The 17,800-nt window shown below is 38.6% G+C and overlaps 1 protein-coding gene across 3 annotated transcripts in view; it reads left to right on the top strand.

The window, feature by feature from the left end:
- The window catches only part of IFT88 (intraflagellar transport 88), a 145,431-nt gene that overhangs the window by 68,970 nt on the left and 58,661 nt on the right, over window positions 1-17,800 (top strand). For 2 of the 3 annotated variants that reach the window (XM_025875209.2, XM_025875208.2), the window contains 5 exons: window positions 2,274-2,360; window positions 8,165-8,351; window positions 10,127-10,235; window positions 13,219-13,369; window positions 13,853-13,968. In XM_025875209.2, the coding sequence (XP_025730994.1) occupies window positions 2,274-2,360; window positions 8,165-8,351; window positions 10,127-10,235; window positions 13,219-13,369; window positions 13,853-13,968 (650 nt within the window). The remainder of the gene's footprint in view (window positions 1-2,273; window positions 2,361-8,164; window positions 8,352-10,126; window positions 10,236-13,218; window positions 13,370-13,852; window positions 13,969-17,800) is intronic. The other variant, XM_073894797.1, reaches the window with a different exon arrangement.

Here is a 17,800-nt window from a genome sequence, read left to right as displayed (position 1 = left end):
CACACACTCATGCTCTCTCTCTCTCTCTCTCTCAAATAAATAAATAAATCTTTAAATGAATGTTGTAAAGGTCAAAATATTTCTGTGTTTCTTTTAAATAGTGGCTTAGGATTGCATTGCTTTTTATATATTTGAATTCATAGTAACCTTTTGAGGGAAGAATAATTAATTGTTATATGTAGTCTTAAAGTCTTGTTACTAATCACCCACAAGTAACAAAGATGAAAATTTAAAAATCTAAGACATTTTCAGGCGCTTGGGTGGCTCAGTTCGTTGGGCGACTGCCTTTGGCTCAGGTCATGATCCTGGAGTCCCGGGATCAAGTCCCGCATCGGGCTCCCTGCTCGGTGGGGAGTCTGCTTCTCCCTCTGACCCTCCCCCCTCTCATGCTCTCTCTCTCTATCTCATTCTCTCTCTCAAATAAATAAATAAAATCTTTAAAAAAAACTAAGACATTTTCTTGACTATAATATGAATAGTTGTTTCTAAAAGGAATGATGTAAACTATATAGCATTATGTTTTTTTTTTCAATTATTGTTGTTAGTTTGCTTTTGATAATGTGCTTTATGGATGTCATAAATATCAGAAAACAGTTTCTTTCCCTCTGTACTTTACTTCAGAGAAATTTAATGGATATGTGAGTTACACCTATTCATGTACCTTATATTTTAAATTAACACATTATATTATTATGACACACTCTAAAAGTAAAGATTAAAACATTGTCAATTCTTATTCAAAGTGAAACGCAGCCTATAAAACCTAGAGATTCAAAACAGCAGTGACTTTTACGTTAATAGCCGTGGAGATTGTGTAAAGAGTCAGTGAGATAACTTCTACAGGATGAACAATGTAAGCAGCAATAATTTTGAGGTGCATTTTAGGAACTTCTTGGCAATTCTGTCAAAGATTCTTCCAAGAAAGTAAGTGAGAAACAGAATCTCAAAAGTGAGCATATGATGTTGGGGTCTATTTTGTTCCAGGGTTTACTTTGTAGAATTTTAAACTACTAGCCTAGAAACTTCCAGTGGTTTTCTTTAAAATAATCAAAAACCCTTGAAAAGAATAATTGCCTATATTATAACCAATATATGTAGAATCTAGTATTTTAGAATCTTTTACCCTTAACAAAATTGAGTCAGTACATTTAATGGTACTTCATTTGAGGTCAAACACTTGCATGCCGCAGATTTGTCAGATATTTTCAATATTAGCAGCTCTTAACCATCATAAAAGCTAAAGTAGGATTTTGGGTTGGACTCAACTCTCTTTAAGAGCAGAAGGTGCCAAGAAGCCAAGCATTTTCTATTCAGTAAATGTATTTTGAAGGAAGGAAGGAAAACCCATTGCCTTCCTCCACTTTTTTTTCTGTTATTTCTCAGGCATTTCTAGGTTGTGTACTCACTCACCTTTCATGCAAAGTTTTGACCATTCCAAATATCCTGTTTGGTTAGGATTGTCTCAGACTGGCCAAGTGCTTAAAATGCACTTTCATTTCTCATGGCTTGAGAATATAATTATATTTGGATCTACTTAAGATAATTTTTTGTAATACTTCCAGAATTAGTTTCTGTCATCAGTTTTGGAAAATTCTCCACCATTAGTCTTTCTTCCCTTTTTGGAACTCCAGTTACATCTCAGACCTTTTCACTGTGTTCCCATATGTCTCTTATGTTCTTTCCTGAGACCTTTTCTTAGCCTCTGTTTTTGGTTTGCTTATTTAGTCTGAACATTTTCTGGGATCTTGACATTCAGATTCTGGTTGCCTCAGTAGTTCTCTGGTGTCTTCAAAAGATATTTGTAGTATTTAAATATAACTTTTCTAATTGTTCTCTGTAGAATGGTCTTCTATAGGCTGGTCTCTGATAGCCAGAAGCAGAAATTCTAGAATTATTTTGTAAAGAGCAAATTTGATTGTGTCTCTTAGGTAAAACTTCACTTATACCCCATTATGCAAGATAAAAACTAAACTGTGCCATAAGACTCACAAGGCCCAGTATTTACTGCTCTCCAGCTGTATCTGATCTGCTGTTAAGCCCATCTAATATGTTCTTAATTTGTTATTGTATTTTTAGGGTTTTTGAATTCTTTTTTATAAATTTTAATTCTCAAATGAAATTCTCATCTTGTCATCTGTTTTCTTAAACATATTAAGACCCCCTTTGTGTCCTTCCCTGGCCTAATACTCTATATACACTGATCTTTACCCCAACCTTAAGCCTGAATACTGTCATATTACAATGGTCATAACTTCCAGATATTTCATTTCTAGGCTGTAGAGACCTTAAAAATGTTTGAAAAAAAGGACAGTAGAGTGAAAAGTGCAGCTGCAACCAACCTCTCATTTCTTTATTATTTGGTAAGTTTTGTTTTTTTTTTTTTATAACTAAGAGTTGATAATGTGGTATTTTTATTTTGCTGATTTTCTGCCTGAAGAGCATGCCTAGAGAGGCTCCAAAGAAGACTGGTGGAGAATGTTAGTAGAATTGGGTGTCTAGAATTGGGTGGTCATGACAAGTTCTGGGCCAGGGATCAAGTCTGTGGACATGAGTGAGAGGACCATCTCAGAAGTAGAAGGGAGGGAGAAAAATTATGGTGCTAAGCATCACTCAGAGAATTATAAAATGTAGATCTAGAAGATGAACTAGAGATTTTTTTTTCTTTGAGAGAGAGAAGGAGAGAGGTGAGGGGAGGGGCAGAGGGAGAGGGAGAGAGACAATCTTGAGCAGACTCCCCACCCAGTGTGAAGTCTGACACAGGGCCTGATGTCATGACTCTGAGATCATGACCTAAGCCAAAATCAAGAGTCTGATGCCTAACCAACTAAGGCACCCTGGTGCCCCCTATTTCAACACCATGTTAATAGTAAAGAAAGTGATGTCTCAGGTTAAATGATTTATGCAAGGTACAGTGTCATGCATAAGAAGCACACTTTGAGCATCTGCTGGGTGCCAGTCGTGGGGAATAACAAAGGCATAGAAGATCACTAAAAGGGCACTTTCTTAATGTGGAACAGAGGAAGCATGCAGGTAGCCTAGGAGAGAAGAAAGGAAGGCTGGTTAGAAGTAGAGAACAATAAATTAATAAGTGCTTCAGAAATTCAGTGGCGGGGCGCCTGGGTGGCTCAGGCGGTTAAGCATCTGCCTGCAGCTCAGGTCATGATCCCAGGGCCCTGGGATCGAGCCCTGCATCAGGCTCCTTACTCAGCAGGGAGCCTACTTCTTCCTCTGCCTGCCCGCTCCCCCTACTTGTGCTTGCTTGCTTGCTCTCTCTCTCTCTCTCTGTCAAATAAATCTTAAAAAATTCAGTGGAGGCAGATAACATTTTGGGAGACTAAAGGAATGAACAAAAGCACAGAGGCAGGAAAGCTGGGAGATGATGTGTACATAAGGATCACTATATTTAGTTAAACTATATTTCTAGTCCCTCTTCGAGCTTCTGATCTGTGCCGAATTACTGCGATTTACTGCTGTGCTGAACTACTGTTCAGTGGAAAGATGTTATTCCCTGCATGTGTTGGATGGAAAAGAGCTCAAAATCACTGGTGAAGAATGCCTCCAGTATTTTAAGTCTGCCAGGAGAGTGGTGCCAGGTGCAGGTTTAGAAAAGGCTGCAGATTGGGAGAGATGCTGCGTTTGTTTTTAAATATATTTAAAAAAATTTTTGTAGCAGTGGTGATATATTTAAATAGAAATGTCCAGGAACATGTGGAACTGATCTCAGATGGGAAGTTAGGGTTAAACATAAAATTTGATGATCATCTCTGTAGAGGTTAAAGCTTTGATAATAGATGCTATGGGCTGATTGTTTGTATCCCCCTCCCCCAACCAAATTCTTATATTGAAGCCCAACCCCCCAAAGTGACTGTATTTGGAGGTAAGGACTTCGAGAGATAATTAGGGTTAGATGAAGTCATGAGAGGGATGAAGTCCTGAGAGTCCCCTGATGGTATTAGGACTCTTATTAGAAAAGGAGAATCCAGAGCCTTCTCTCTGCCATGTGAGGACACAGCAAAGAAGCCATCTGCAAACTGGGAAGTTGCTTTCACCAAACACCACATTTGCTGGCACCTTGATCTTGGATCTCCCAGCCTCCAGAACTATGAGAAATAAATGTTTGCTGTTGAAGCCAATCTGTGGTATTTTGCTATAGCAGCCTGAACTGACTAAGACAATAGAGGGTATTTCCAAGTGTGAGAGTGTAGCACAGAACTGAGAACTAACTTTGGGATTCACATACATTAAAGACACAAGAATAAGACTCGAATCAAAAGACAGGAAAACAACCATAGTATGATGTCTGAGGTAAAGGAAGGCACCAAGAGGAAGTATATAACTTTGAAATCAGAGAGGTAGCACACAAGAATGAAGGGTCAGGAGAGGCCATTTTTGCTGATGAGACAGCAAACTCTGAGCTGGAGATTAGCTTGCATGAAGTTTACTGGGCATATCTCTTTGGATCAGCACCTCGGGGAGAAGGATTGGCAGCAGCACTGAATGGAGAAGGAAGTTGGGCTGTGACGCAGTCACCACAGGCCTTAGCCAACCCTGCTGGACACCCTGAATTGGGATGGCTGCTTAGCACCCTCTCCCTGGGGTAAGGGGGCTGGGCCTTTGTACCTCTGCATCAGCCAGTCATTGGGTACAGTCTGCTCACCAGGAAGGGGGTGCAACTTTGGGCAAGGCAGCTCTTTCCTTTGGGCTAGAGTGATTCACAGAGAGCTGACAGCTGACACTGGTGGCCAGCAACATTCCCAGCACTTCTGAAGGACAGGTATGGGGGGCTGAAGCACAGTCGCCATTGTCGCATTACATTTGAATTTAGAAAATCATTTGTGATTTTTGTGAAAATGGTTTAATTAGTGACCACATCTTTACCAAGTTTGATGAATGTTTGGGAGGAGACCAAGAAGATTTTTTAAAAAGGAAGAAAGATGGTTAGGTTTAGTCAACTGAACAGAGTCATCACAATATCTGTTCAATAATTTGTTGCACCTAGGTCTGAGGAAAATAATTGTTTTGAGGCAAAATTAGGAGTCTGGCTTCTAGTATGTAGTTGTGTCAGTTTCTATTGCTCTGTAATAAGCTGCCCCAGAAGATAGTGGCTTAAAATAACCATGTATTTGCTCATATTTTACCTGAAAAGGCTGGGTTCACTTGGGTGGTCCTTCTGCTGGTCTGGCCTGGGGTCACTCATCTTGCTGCCATCTTCTGAGGCTTGACTGATTCTGCATTGTCCCAGTGCTTCCCTCACATCTGCAACTGAGCTGTTGACCAGCCTCTCACTCCTCCTTCTCTGGCAGGGGAGCCCAGACTTCTGACATGGGTGAGGGTCCATAGGAGGAGACCCCAGTGCACTCAGGTGCTTCCCAGGCCAAAATGTTTACCCCTCCAAGGACACTCATAGTCTCACCAGTCACAGCATTAGGTCTAGATAGAGACGGGGCTTTCTCAGGCGCAGGCCCTCTTGATCCAAAGGTCTAGGAACAGAAAAACACACCATCTACCCCATAGACTTAACATCCTGTGGTGCAATAAGAATGGGGTAACTGTAATAGATACTCTTGTTCAAAAGGGGTGAGATGGAGGTACCTCGCAGTCACTGGTCCTGAATGGGTCAGAAATCCAGCTAAGTGCATGGGGCCAGTGCCCCCTAAAGTGGGAAAAGGGAATGTTCCTAAGTTAGGACCCAACTCTGATCCCTGGGAGTGGTACCCCCAACCCTTTGGGCTCTGTGGCTCTTGGCTCTGCTTTCAGAGAGCACCTTCCTTTTACAGAAAAAATACCCTATAGTTGCAGCTGATTACCTTTCTTAGCTTGCTTTCTGCCCAGAAAAATTGGGGACCCAGAGGCCTTCTTTCATTTTGGACTGTGTCTGTCCCTTTAATCCAAGCTGGGAACACTTAAGCTGGTACAATTCCCTTAAAAAACTTGGCAGGTGTTCTATAAATCTTACTGGGGGTGCCTACATGCCCCAAAAGCCATATCCACAGTTCTTTTCAAGACAGACCCCTTTCCACTTAGTTGTACAAGGCTTTTGTGGACTAGAGCCCCAAAGATACTTGAAAGCTTTTTTCTACCTGAGAGAGAAGGTCTGCTTTGCTAGGCACTACCTTAATATTTCTGAGAGGTTTCCCAAGGGTATTCCAGCCCCACCCTTGATGTGATCTCTACCCTGCAACCAGTTCTTACTCTGAGACTCTTGCTGCTAAGAGAAACTAGAGATATAATTTTATTTTCCAACCCAACAGGTCCTGGTTTTTCTTTATTTCTTCTAAATTCAAGTTGGAAAATCAGAACACTTCTCTCTTAAGCTCCTTTCTCTTTGTGTACTTTTTCATACCCAGTTAAAGTAAGGTAATTGGCACTTTTAACCTCCTGCCTAGAAACCTCCTTGGCCACATGCATACATTTACTAAGTACACTTTCTAACTTCCAAGTCAGTGTAGATGCCAGTTTTCCCAGTTGTTTCATGACTGCAAAACATGACTTTCCCTTTATGCAGCCTCTGCTAACAATTCCTTACTGCCTCTCCAGCCTCCACTAATATGGTTCTAATGCTTCTATAAATTTTGCCTGCTGCCTAGTCCAAAAGACAAGGTTATATGTTTTAGTTTTTATGACAGCAGCAGCCCACTTTTAGGTACCAATTTTTATATCAAATACATGAATGTTCATCACAGCATTATTCATAATGAACAAAAGTGGGTGGGCACAACCCAGGTATCCATCAACAATGAATGGATAAACAAAATGTGGCCTATCCATACAATGGGATATTATTCAGCTATAAACAGGAATGAAGCACTGATGCATAATACAACATGGATGAGCCTTGAAAACGTTATGCTAAGTGAAGGAAGCCAGACATAAAAAGCATCTATTATATGATTGTATTTATTATGAAATGTCCAGAATAGGCAAATCCATGGAGATGGAAAGCAGGTAAGTGGCTGCCAGGGGCCAGAGGGGGAGGGAGAATAGGGAGTGACTGCTAATGGGTACAGGATATCTTTTGGGGGTGGTGATAAAAGTATTCTGGAAATAGATACTGGTGATGGTGGTACAACTTTCTGCGAATGTCTTAAATGTCACAGAATTGTACATTTTTAGAAATGTGAACTGTATCTCAGTTTTTTAAAAGCTCAGGGAAGCAGTCAGCGGGAGCGTTATCGGAGAAGGGTTACAGGAACTAGCACTTTACATAGTGGTGGGGGAGCTATGGAAGTGAAGGGGCAGAAGGAGGGTCAGGGGTCTGAACAGTGACAGAGTGGCAGGCATGTCCAGCACCACCCAAAAGGGGGCCTTCATGGAGAGGCCCATGGAAAGCAGTTGCCTCTACATGACTGCCTCCTCTGTGGGTCCAGAGCCAAGCCCCATCAGGGATCAAGGGCCCTGTGGTCAGCAGGGACAGCACAGTTGGGAAGAGCCAGAGGTGGAGTCAAAGTGAATGAGGACAGGCTGGAACTCACAGGCATTTCTGCATCAGTCCTGCCACTGATGACCAGAAAAAGACCTACAGAGGGTAAAAGCTGCTGCTTCATGTCTGCGGTCCTCATGTCCTATAAATTCCTTTCCGCCAGCTCTATAGACAAGAACCATACGGGGAAGGGGATTCTGGGAAATCTGGTTCCTAGTTTAAGCAAGCTGACATGGCACAGATGCTGCACTATTTCAGAATTGAAAGGTCCATGCAGCTTAAGTGAATGATGGCAAGGTCCTGATGGAGCATTTGGCAGAGGAGACAGAGAGAAGACAATTCATTGCTAGAAATGCGAGTCCTAGTAGGCAGTGCAACCAATTTGATTGAGGAGCAGAAAGGATAGTGATGCCTTTATAGCTGTATCAGTGCCCTAGGTTTGGGAAGCATAGTACTGCAATTGTGATGTGAAATTTGGGCGTTCAGAATGGAGCCACTTACACGTAAATAGTGTTGTTATTCAAACCATGAGTCTGTGAAGAAGTCTTACCATAAGAAACTTGGGTAGCTGAAGGAGCTTGCTGATTAAAAATCTTTTGTAGAATAAGCCTATCAAGACCAAGATATGTAAAATATTTCTGTTTATCATATTTGTAATCTCAGAAAATCTGTTTATCAGGTCTGTAATCCAGAACAGTCAGAAAAGGTATTTGATGAACTCCAAATATTTTGTATTTCATTTAGGAAAATGAATTTGCACAAGCCAGCAGCTATGCAGATTTAGCTGTGAACTCCGATAGATATAATCCCTCAGCTCTGACTAATAAAGGGAATACAGTTTTTGCAAATGGTGATTATGAGAAGGCAGCTGAATTTTATAAAGAGGCTCTAAGAAATGATTCTTCTTGTACTGAAGCACTTTATAATATTGGTAAGTAAAACCAGCAAAATTGCTGTTTTGGGTTTTCTCCTTTACAATTTTTTTCTCTTTTCTTTTTTTAAATTGGCTTAAAGAGCTCCAATTCATTAGAGAGAAGAGTTGACTTCCTTGTAACAAAAAATTGAAAAGAAGGTTCTTGGATTATTAATTATTTTTAATGGAATTGATTCCAAAGTTATACACATGTAAAATTTGGATAGATGTTGTCTCTTGCCCTCTAAAAAGACTTTTCCAATTTATGTGCCACCATAGTATATGAGACTGACTGGTTTCCCAAGTTCCTGTTAATATTGGATATTTAATTCTTGCCAAACTGGTGGGTGGAAAAAACCCATTTCCTTCCTTTTTAATTATCAATTTCAAACATAAAGAAATTCTACAGAAAAATAAATACTCATGTCCCTACCAACTATATTTAACACATTTTAACATTCTGTCATATTCACATCAGGTATTGTTTTTAAACAAAATGTTGTAAGACCTAGAGGCATACCACCATCTTATTCCCTTCCCTGCCTGTCAGAGGTCACCTGACATGGGTATCATTTCTTCCTGTTCATGAGTTTGCAGTGTGGCAAACACATTGATGCAATACTGTGTCTTATCTCTTGGGTTACTAATGAAGTTTCTTTTGAAGTTTTCTTCTCCCTGCAATAAGTGTGTTTTGCTTTCTTTGGTTTGCTTGTTTGTTTTGTCCTCTGTATTTCACATCATGAACTCTCCTCTGATGTCTGATGATCCCGGCCAGTCTTCTCGCATTTAGGAGTTTGCAGCTAAAAGCTGAGTGGGATCTCTGAGGCCACAAGGGAAGTTGATGCACTGGCACCCTGCCAGAGGGCCGTCTGTCTGATCTGCGTAGTTGGGGAACTGCCTGTTAGCCAATTGGATCCTTCCTCCCCCAGAAGTCTTTAATCTCCTGCCAGAGGCAAAAAGAAGACCTGGCTGGGTTGGGAGGAGAGGGGGCAGGGAGGAATTGGCCATTTTAGATGGAGTCAAGGAGAGTTTAAAGTCATATTGGAGGAAGGGAGGGTGTGACCATTTGGGTAACTGGGAAAAGAGCATTACTGACAGAGGGAAGCGAATAGTAAAAGCCTTAATGCAGGAGATTTCTTGCTTAGGTATATATTTACTTATTCTCTTTATAAGTTTTAAATACTTTTCCTAGTCCATTGCTTGGCTTTTAACTTTGTAATTTCTTTTGTCAAACAATTTTTCTATTTTTATGTAGTCAAATTTTGCTTTTTTAAAATGTGTGGCTTTATTTGTTTATTGCTTTACAAAGCCCTACCCTTCCCCAAGATTATAAAATCATTTTCCTATATTTTCCTTTCATACTTTTACATCTTTGTTTTTCTGTTTAGTTTTAAAGTAAGTTTTGAATGTATTCAAAATAGGAATCTATGTTTTTTTGTTCCATGTGTAGTCAGTTGTCCTGACATCTTTTGTTACTAGTCCCTTAGTCCCCACCGAGTTTAAATTCTGTAACTGAGTCCGTTTCTGAACTATGTATTCTGCTGATATATTTCTCTGTTCCTGTTCCCCTCCCACACTTTACAATCACTAAAGCATTATAGCATGTTTTGTTGTCTGCCAAATGTTAGTGGGAAATCCCCTCTTCCACCTTCTTCTTCTTAAAAAAAAAAATCTATTCATCTTTATTTTCTCTTCTGGATGAATATTACATATATATAAGGATTTATTATGTGACTTTGAGAAAATTACTACCAGTAATAATGCTTATAGCTTTTTTCTTTCTTCTTTCTAAGGCCTTACCTATAAGAGGCTAAATCGGCTCGATGAAGCTTTGGATTGTTTCCTGAAACTTCACGCAATCCTGAGAAACAGTGCCCAAATTCTTTACCAGATAGCAAATGTGTATCTTATCTGAAAAACCTGAGGACAGTTGTTAATTCATTAAATAATCTTAGCCAATTAGGTAATTGATGAGGATAATATTTTAAAACTTATCAGATTAATATGTGATAAAAATATTTGAGTGATCCTGTTTTATTTTTTTCAATTTTAATTCCAGTTTAGTTAACACTAGTGTTAATAACACAAGTGTTATATTTGTTCCAGAGGCATAGCATATTGATTCAGTAATCCTATACATTACTCAGTGCTCATCATGGTAAGTGCCCTCCTTAATCCCCACCACCTATTTCTGCCATCCCCCCACCCACCTGCCCTCTGATAGCCATCTGTTTGTTCTCTATAGTTAAGAGTCTGTTTTTTGGGTGATTTTAAAACATCATTTGCATTATAAAAGGAATTATTTAAAGGTTAAAACTATTATTTCTTAATTTTTGGAAATAATAATTGAAATAATTGAGTATAACATGTTTAATACATATAAGCTATTCACTGACTGTAGATTAGATACTTTAGAATGTATTAACTCTGAGTCTTGTAGGGTATTTTTGAAGCAGTAACTTACTATTTAAAAGGAAAATATTGTTTATTACTGCTTGGTACTGTTGATTGAGTTTGGTTAATTTGTCTTATTTTAGCTGACCTATAGGTTTAATGAGTATAACTTTTCAAAGGCCTTTACCCTACAAAATTAGCCAATAGTTTATATGAATTCACTCATTCATTCCATTCACTCAGTAGTCACTTATTGACTGTGTGCTATATATGCCAATATTATGTTTAGAACTCTGGGGAATGTTGAAATTGAAAACATTCCTCCCGTGTCAGTTTCTCCTACAACTCCTGGCTTTCTTTAGTTTGGATTTTTTTTTCTTGCCATTGGTTGAAAAAGCAGAAATTTGTTAATGTTTTTAATGTCTTTGACAGTATTTGAAAAACATCTTAATTTCTCTCCTTATTTTAAAAATAATAAGCTTTCACAACAATATTTGGGAAGGGTTAAAATCTTTTTTTTTTTAAGATTTTTTATTTATTTATTTAACAGAGAGAGACACAGCGAGAGAGGGAACACAAGCAGGGGGAGAAGGAGAGGAAGAAGCAGGCTTCCTGCCGAGCAGGAGCCTGATGCGGGGCTCCATCCCAGGACCTTGGGATCATGACCTGAGCCGAAGGCAGACACTTAACGACTGAGCCACCCAGGCGCCCAAAATCTTTTTTTTTTTTAAGATTTTATTTGAGAGAGAGTGCATGCATGCATGGGGGGGGGCATAGGGAAAGGGAGAGAGAAACTCAAGCAGACTCCATGCTCAGCACAGAGCCCATCACAGGGCTCAGTCTTAACCACCCTGAGATCATGACCTAAGCCGAAACCAAGAGCCAGATGCTTAATTGACCATGCCACCCAGGTGCCCCAGGAAAGGTTAAATCTCTCTTTTTTTAAAAAAAATATTTCATTTATTTATCTTTAGAGAGGAGGGTGGGCAAAGGAAGAGGGAGAGAAGCAGACTCCCTGCTGAGTGGGGAGCTTGACAGGGGGCTCGATCCCATGACCCTGAGATCATGACCTGAGCTGAAATCAAGAGTTGGTTGCCTGACTGAGCCACCCAGGCACCCCAAGGTTAAAATCTTATGTAGAGGGGTGCCTGGGTAGCTCAGTTGGTTAGGCGTCTGCCTTCGGCTTGGGTTATGATCCCAGGGTCCTAGGATCGAGCCCCACATCAGGCTCCCTGCTTGGTGGAGAGCCTGCTTCTCCCTCTCCCTCTGACTGCCACTCTGCCTATCTGTGCTCTCTATCTCTCTGTCAAAAAAAAAAAAAAATCTTATGTAGGTTTTTAAGTTAGCATTATCTTGATAAAATTTTATAGAAATATGTTAGGAAAAAGTATAAGGTATACCATTAATAATTTTAAATACTATCTGCTCTACTTTTGTTAGAGTACATAAAACATTTTTTAATGAAAAAATTATTTTTAGAGCAGATGGTTTCATGTTTATTCCATTTAGCTTTTTTGTTTTGTCCATTTGATCTCTCTGAAATTGCCACTGTCATAATCTGATACTGCCCAGTTCATGATCAGTTTGGATTTAGTTGAGCACCTGATATGTTTAAGGCTGTTTGAATACATTTTCTTATTTTTATGTTTCTCTATGGTATCACATTTGCCATCATTAAAAACAAGATTCTTGGGGCACCTGGGTGGCTCAGTCAGTTAAGTGTCTGCCTTCGGCTCAGGTCATGATCTCAGGGCCCTGGGATCGAGCCCTGCATCAGGCTCCTTGCTCAGCGAGGAGTCTGCTTCTCCCTCTCCCTCTGCCCCTCCCCTTGCTCACATGCTCTCGCTCTCTCTCTTTCTCTCTCAAATATATAAATAAAATCTTAAAAAAAAAAAAAACCAAAAAACCCAGAAGATTCTTCTTTTTCAATAAAACTTTGGATTGGAATATTTTCATTTCACTGAGACATTTAATATAAAAATAGTCAATAAGTATGGTGGGAATAAATTATTTGATAATATGCAGAGGATTTACTAGGCACAAAATCTACAAAAACGAACTCCTAATTTGGGGTTTTTAATCTAATTAGAGAAAACTCCAGGAAAATACATGGAACTCTTCCCTTAATCTTTGAACATTTTAAGAGAGGCAGAATAATTGAACACAATTTTCAGGCATTTTTATTAAGGACAAATTTTGGACAGTGGACAGTGCTTTGAATAAAAGAGCAAACTGTTAATTCTGCTAGAAATTTGGGAGTTGATCTTAGTGGATAGTAATGAAGCAAAAGGAAAAGCAAGGCATATATGGAACATGAGTGTTACAGTGCTGCATTTTTCATCCCCATCCCTGAGGAAATTCAGAGTAAACAGTATTAAATAGCACATTACTATAGGCTAAGAAATATTTTTACTGTAATGTTGTTTTTAGGTTTCCTTATTGATCAGTGAATTTAGAAAAATTGTGTTATCCTTAACTAAAATTGTCCAAGATATGAATTAATGGAAGATCCCAATCAAGCTATTGAATGGTTAATGCAGCTGATCAGTGTTGTTCCAACTGATTCTAGAGCTTTGTCTAAACTAGGAGAATTATATGATAGTGAAGGAGATAAATCCCAAGCATTTCAATATTACTATGAGGTACGTGTAATGTTACTTTCCTTCTTCTTTTTAGCTTTTTACAAATTGTTATAAAACAGCAGGCCTTTGAGTTTTTAAAAATTAGAAGCTTACTAGTTTCTAAATGAATAATTTAAAATAAAATAAAGCATTTGTGGAATATAAAGTTAGTTTTTGATTAATTTAATAAAAAAATTAAAAGTACAAATTCATTGTTCCCTTGAAGCATGATTTTCATCCTTTTTTTAATTCTATTACTTACTTAGTCTCAGATCATCTATCAGTACATCAAAAAGCTATTGATAGGTAATTTAAAAATATGTCAAACAAATGTTAAGTTTTCTAAATCTTGTAGTTTTAAAACTTACAAAGTACTTATGACAGCTCATAACTTTTTTACTAAGAAACTTCACATTGGATAAATTCATTCAGTAGGTAAAATGTTGAGGTATAAATTATACGTTGCCACTGATGTTGTATTGTCACATTCCGTATTTTTTCCAGTCGTACAGGTATTTCCCCTCTAACATTGAAGTCATTGAGTGGCTTGGAGCCTATTACATTGACACCCAGTTTTGTGAAAAAGCCATTCAATACTTTGAAAGAGCTTCTCTTATACAGTAAGTAACTATACTGATTTCATGTTTACTAAAATGCCTTCTGTTGGGATTTGATTTTATCCCTAGAATTAGAATCTGATAAACATATTACAGGTATTATATAAGCAAATATTAATGAACATTAATGCATTATTTCCATTTTCTTGAATGATATTCCATTTTACTTGGTCTTTATTGTGATAAGTATATTAATCTTTTATGCAAAAAATTTAAAAAATACCTTCCTTAAGGTACTTTATTTTTCTTTTTCATATTTCAGCAAATAAGTATTATTTCATTATCAATTAGAAAATGACTGACTTGGTCCTAGGACAAGGTTTCATTTCTGAAAGACACCTAATAGAAATAAGTTGTGTTGGTTTTAATTTATAATCGACTTACATTGTATACTAAAAATTTTAAAGCTGTCTTTAAGTTTATATCCGAATGTTTTATACATGCCTCATTAAAAAATAATTGAAAAATTCAGGTCTGTTTTGTATTTGGCCAAATTGAATTTTAACATTAAATGTGACTTTGAATCATTTGAATGATAAAGGAGTGCTTAATAATTTGATTGAGATCTGTGTGGAATTTATGTTAGACAATTTTGTTTTTTAATTTATTTTTTAAATTTAAATTCAATTATAATGTATTATTGGTTTCAGAGGTAGAGGTTTCAGAGGTAGAGGTCAGTGATTCATGAGTCTTATATAATACCCAGTGCTCATTACATAACATGCTCAACTTAATGTCCATCACCCAGTTACCCTATCCCTCCACCCCTCAGTTTATTTCCTATGATTAAGAGTTTATTATGGTTTGTCTCCCTCTCTGATGTCGTATTGTTTTATTTTTTCCTCTCTCCCTCTATGATCCTCTGTTTTGTTTCTTAAACTCCACATATCAGTGAGATCACATGATAATTGTTTTTCTCTGATTGACTTATTTCGCTTAGCATAATACCCTCCAGTTCCATCCATGTCATTGCAAATGGCATGATTTCATTTTTTGATGCCTGAGTAGTATTCCATTTTATATATATATATATATATATATATATATATACACCACATCTTCTTTATCCATTCATCTGTCAATGGACATCTGGTCTCTTTCCATAGTTTGGCTATTGTGGACATTGCTGCTATGAAAGGGTGCATGTGCCCCTTTGGATAACTGCATTTGTATCTTTGGGGTAAATACCCAGTAGTGCAATTGCTGAATTGTAGGGTAGCTCTGTTTTCAACTTTCCTGGAACATCCATACTGTTTTCCAGAGTGGCTGCACCAGCATTCGGACCAACAGTGTAAAAGGTTTCCCTTTCTCCACATCCTTGCCAACATCTGTTTTCTGACTTGTTAATATTAGCCATTCTGATTGGTGTGAGGTGGTATCTCATTGTAGTTTTGATTTGTATTTCCCTGATGCTGAGTAATGTTGAACATTTTTTCATGTCTCTGTTGGCCATTTGTATGTCTTCTTTATATATATATATTTTATTATGTTAATCACCATACATTACATTAGTTTTTTTTTTTTAAGATTTTACTTAATTATTTGACAGAGAGAGACACAGTGAGAGAGGGAACACAAGTGAGGGAGAGGGAGAAGCAGGCTTCCCGCCAAGCAGGGAACCCAATGCAGGGCTCGATCTCAGGACCCTGGGATCATGACCTGAGCCAAAGGCAGACGCTTAACGACTGAGCCATCCAGGCGCCCCACATCATTAGTTTTTGATGTAGAGTTCCGTGATTCATTGTTTGCATGTAACACCCAGTGCTCCATGCAATACATGCCCTCTTTAATACCCATCACCAGGCTAACCCATCCCCCACCCCCCTCCTCTCTAGAACCCTCAGTTTGTTTCTCAGACACCCATAGTCTTTCATGGTTCCTCTCCCCTTCCGATTGCCCCCCCTTCATTCTTCCCCTCCTATCTTTTTTTTTTTTTCCTTAACATATAATGTATTATTTGTTTCAGAGGTACAGGTCTGTGATTCAACAGTCTTACACAATTCACAGTGTTCACCATAGCACATACCCTCCCCAGTGTCTGTCACCCAGCCACCCCATCCCTCCCACCCCCCACCACTCCAGCAACCCTGTTTGTTTCCTGAGATTAAGAATTCCTCATTATCAGTGAGGTCTTATGATATATGTCTTTCTCTGATTGACTTATTTCACTCAGCATAATGCCCTCCAGTTCCAGCCATGTCATTGCAAATGGCAAGATTTCATTCTTTTTGATGGCTGCATAATATTCCAGTGTGTGTGTGTGTGTGTGTGTGTGTGTGTGTGTGTATCACATCTTCTTTATCCATTCATCTGTCGATGGACATCTTGGCTCTTTCCACAGTTTGGCTATTGTGGACATTGCTCCTATAAACATCGGGGTGCACGTACCCCTTCGGATCCCTACATTTGTATCTTTGGGGTAAATACCCAGTAGTGCAATTGCTGGATTGTATGGTAGCTCTATTTTCAACTTTTTGAGGAAGCTCCATACTGTTTTCCAGAGTGGCTGAACCAGCTTGCATTCCCACCAACAGTATAGGAGGGTTCCCCTTTCTCCGCATCCCCGCCAACATATGTCATTTCCTGACTTATTAATTTTAGCCATTCTGACTGGTGTGAGGTGGTATCTCACTGAGGTTTTGATTTGGATTTCCCTGATGCCAAGCAATGCTGAGCACTTTTTCATGTGTCTGTTGACCATTTGGATGTCTTCTTTGGAAAAATGTTCATGTCTTCTGCCCATTTCTTGATTGGATGATTTGTTCTTTGGGTGTTGAGTTTGATAAGTTCTTTATAGATTTTGGATACTAGCCCTTTATCTGATATGTCATTTGCAAATGTCTTCTCCCATTCTGTCGGTTGTCTTTTGATTTTCTCGATTGTTTCCTTTGCTGTGCAAAAGCTTTTTATCTTGATGAAGTCCCAATAGTTCATTTTTGCCTTTGTTTCCCTTGCCTTTGGAGATGTGTCTAGCAAGAAGTTCCTGTGGCCGAGGTCAAAGAGGTTGCTGCCTGTGTTCTCCTTTAGGATTTTGATGGAGTCCTGTCTCACATTTAGGTCTTTTTCCATTTGGAGTCTATTTTTGTGTATGGTGTAAGGGAATGGTCCAGTTTCATTCTTCTGTGTGTGGCTGTCCAATTTTCCCAACACCATCTGTTGAAGACACCGTCTTTTTTCTGTTGAATATTCTTTCCTGCTTTGTTGAAGATTAGTTGACCATAGAGTTGAAGGTCCATTTTTGGGTTCTCTGTTCTGTGTGTCTGTTTTTGTGCCAGTACCATACTGTCTTGATGATTATAGGTTTGTAATAGAGCTTGAAGTCTGGCATTGTGATGCCACCAGCTTGGTTTTCTTTTTCAACATTCCTTTGGCTATTCAGGGTCTTTTCTGGTTCCATATAAATTTTAGGATTATTTGTTCCAGCTCTGTGAAAAAAGTTGTATTTTGATACGGATTGAATTGAATGTGTAGATTGCTCTAGGTAGCATAGACATTTTAACAATATTTGTTCTTCCCATTCATGAACATGAAACGTTTTTCCATTTCTTTGTGTCTTCCTCGATTTCTTTCATGAGTGTTCTATAGTTTTCTGAGTACAGATCCTTTGCCTCTTTGGTTAGGTTTATACCTACATATCTTATGGTTTTGGGGGCAATTGTAAATTGGATTGACTCCTTAAATTCTTTCTTCTGTCTCATTGTTAGTGTATAGAAATGCAACTGATTTCTGTGCATTGATATTAATCCTGCCACTTTGCTGAATTCCTGTATGAGTTCTAGCAATTTTGTGGTGGAGTCTTTTGGGTTTTCCATATAGAGTATCATGTCATCTGCAA

The sequence above is a fragment of the Callorhinus ursinus genome, unplaced genomic scaffold, assembly GCF_003265705.2.
Source record: "Callorhinus ursinus isolate GAN/ISIS: 27379988/994484 unplaced genomic scaffold, GSC_fseal_2.0 scaffold7, whole genome shotgun sequence".
NCBI classification, from domain to species: Eukaryota; Metazoa; Chordata; class Mammalia; order Carnivora; family Otariidae; genus Callorhinus; species Callorhinus ursinus.
Note: the sequence above shows the minus strand (reverse complement) of the source record. Positions and strands in the feature narration are given on the sequence as shown.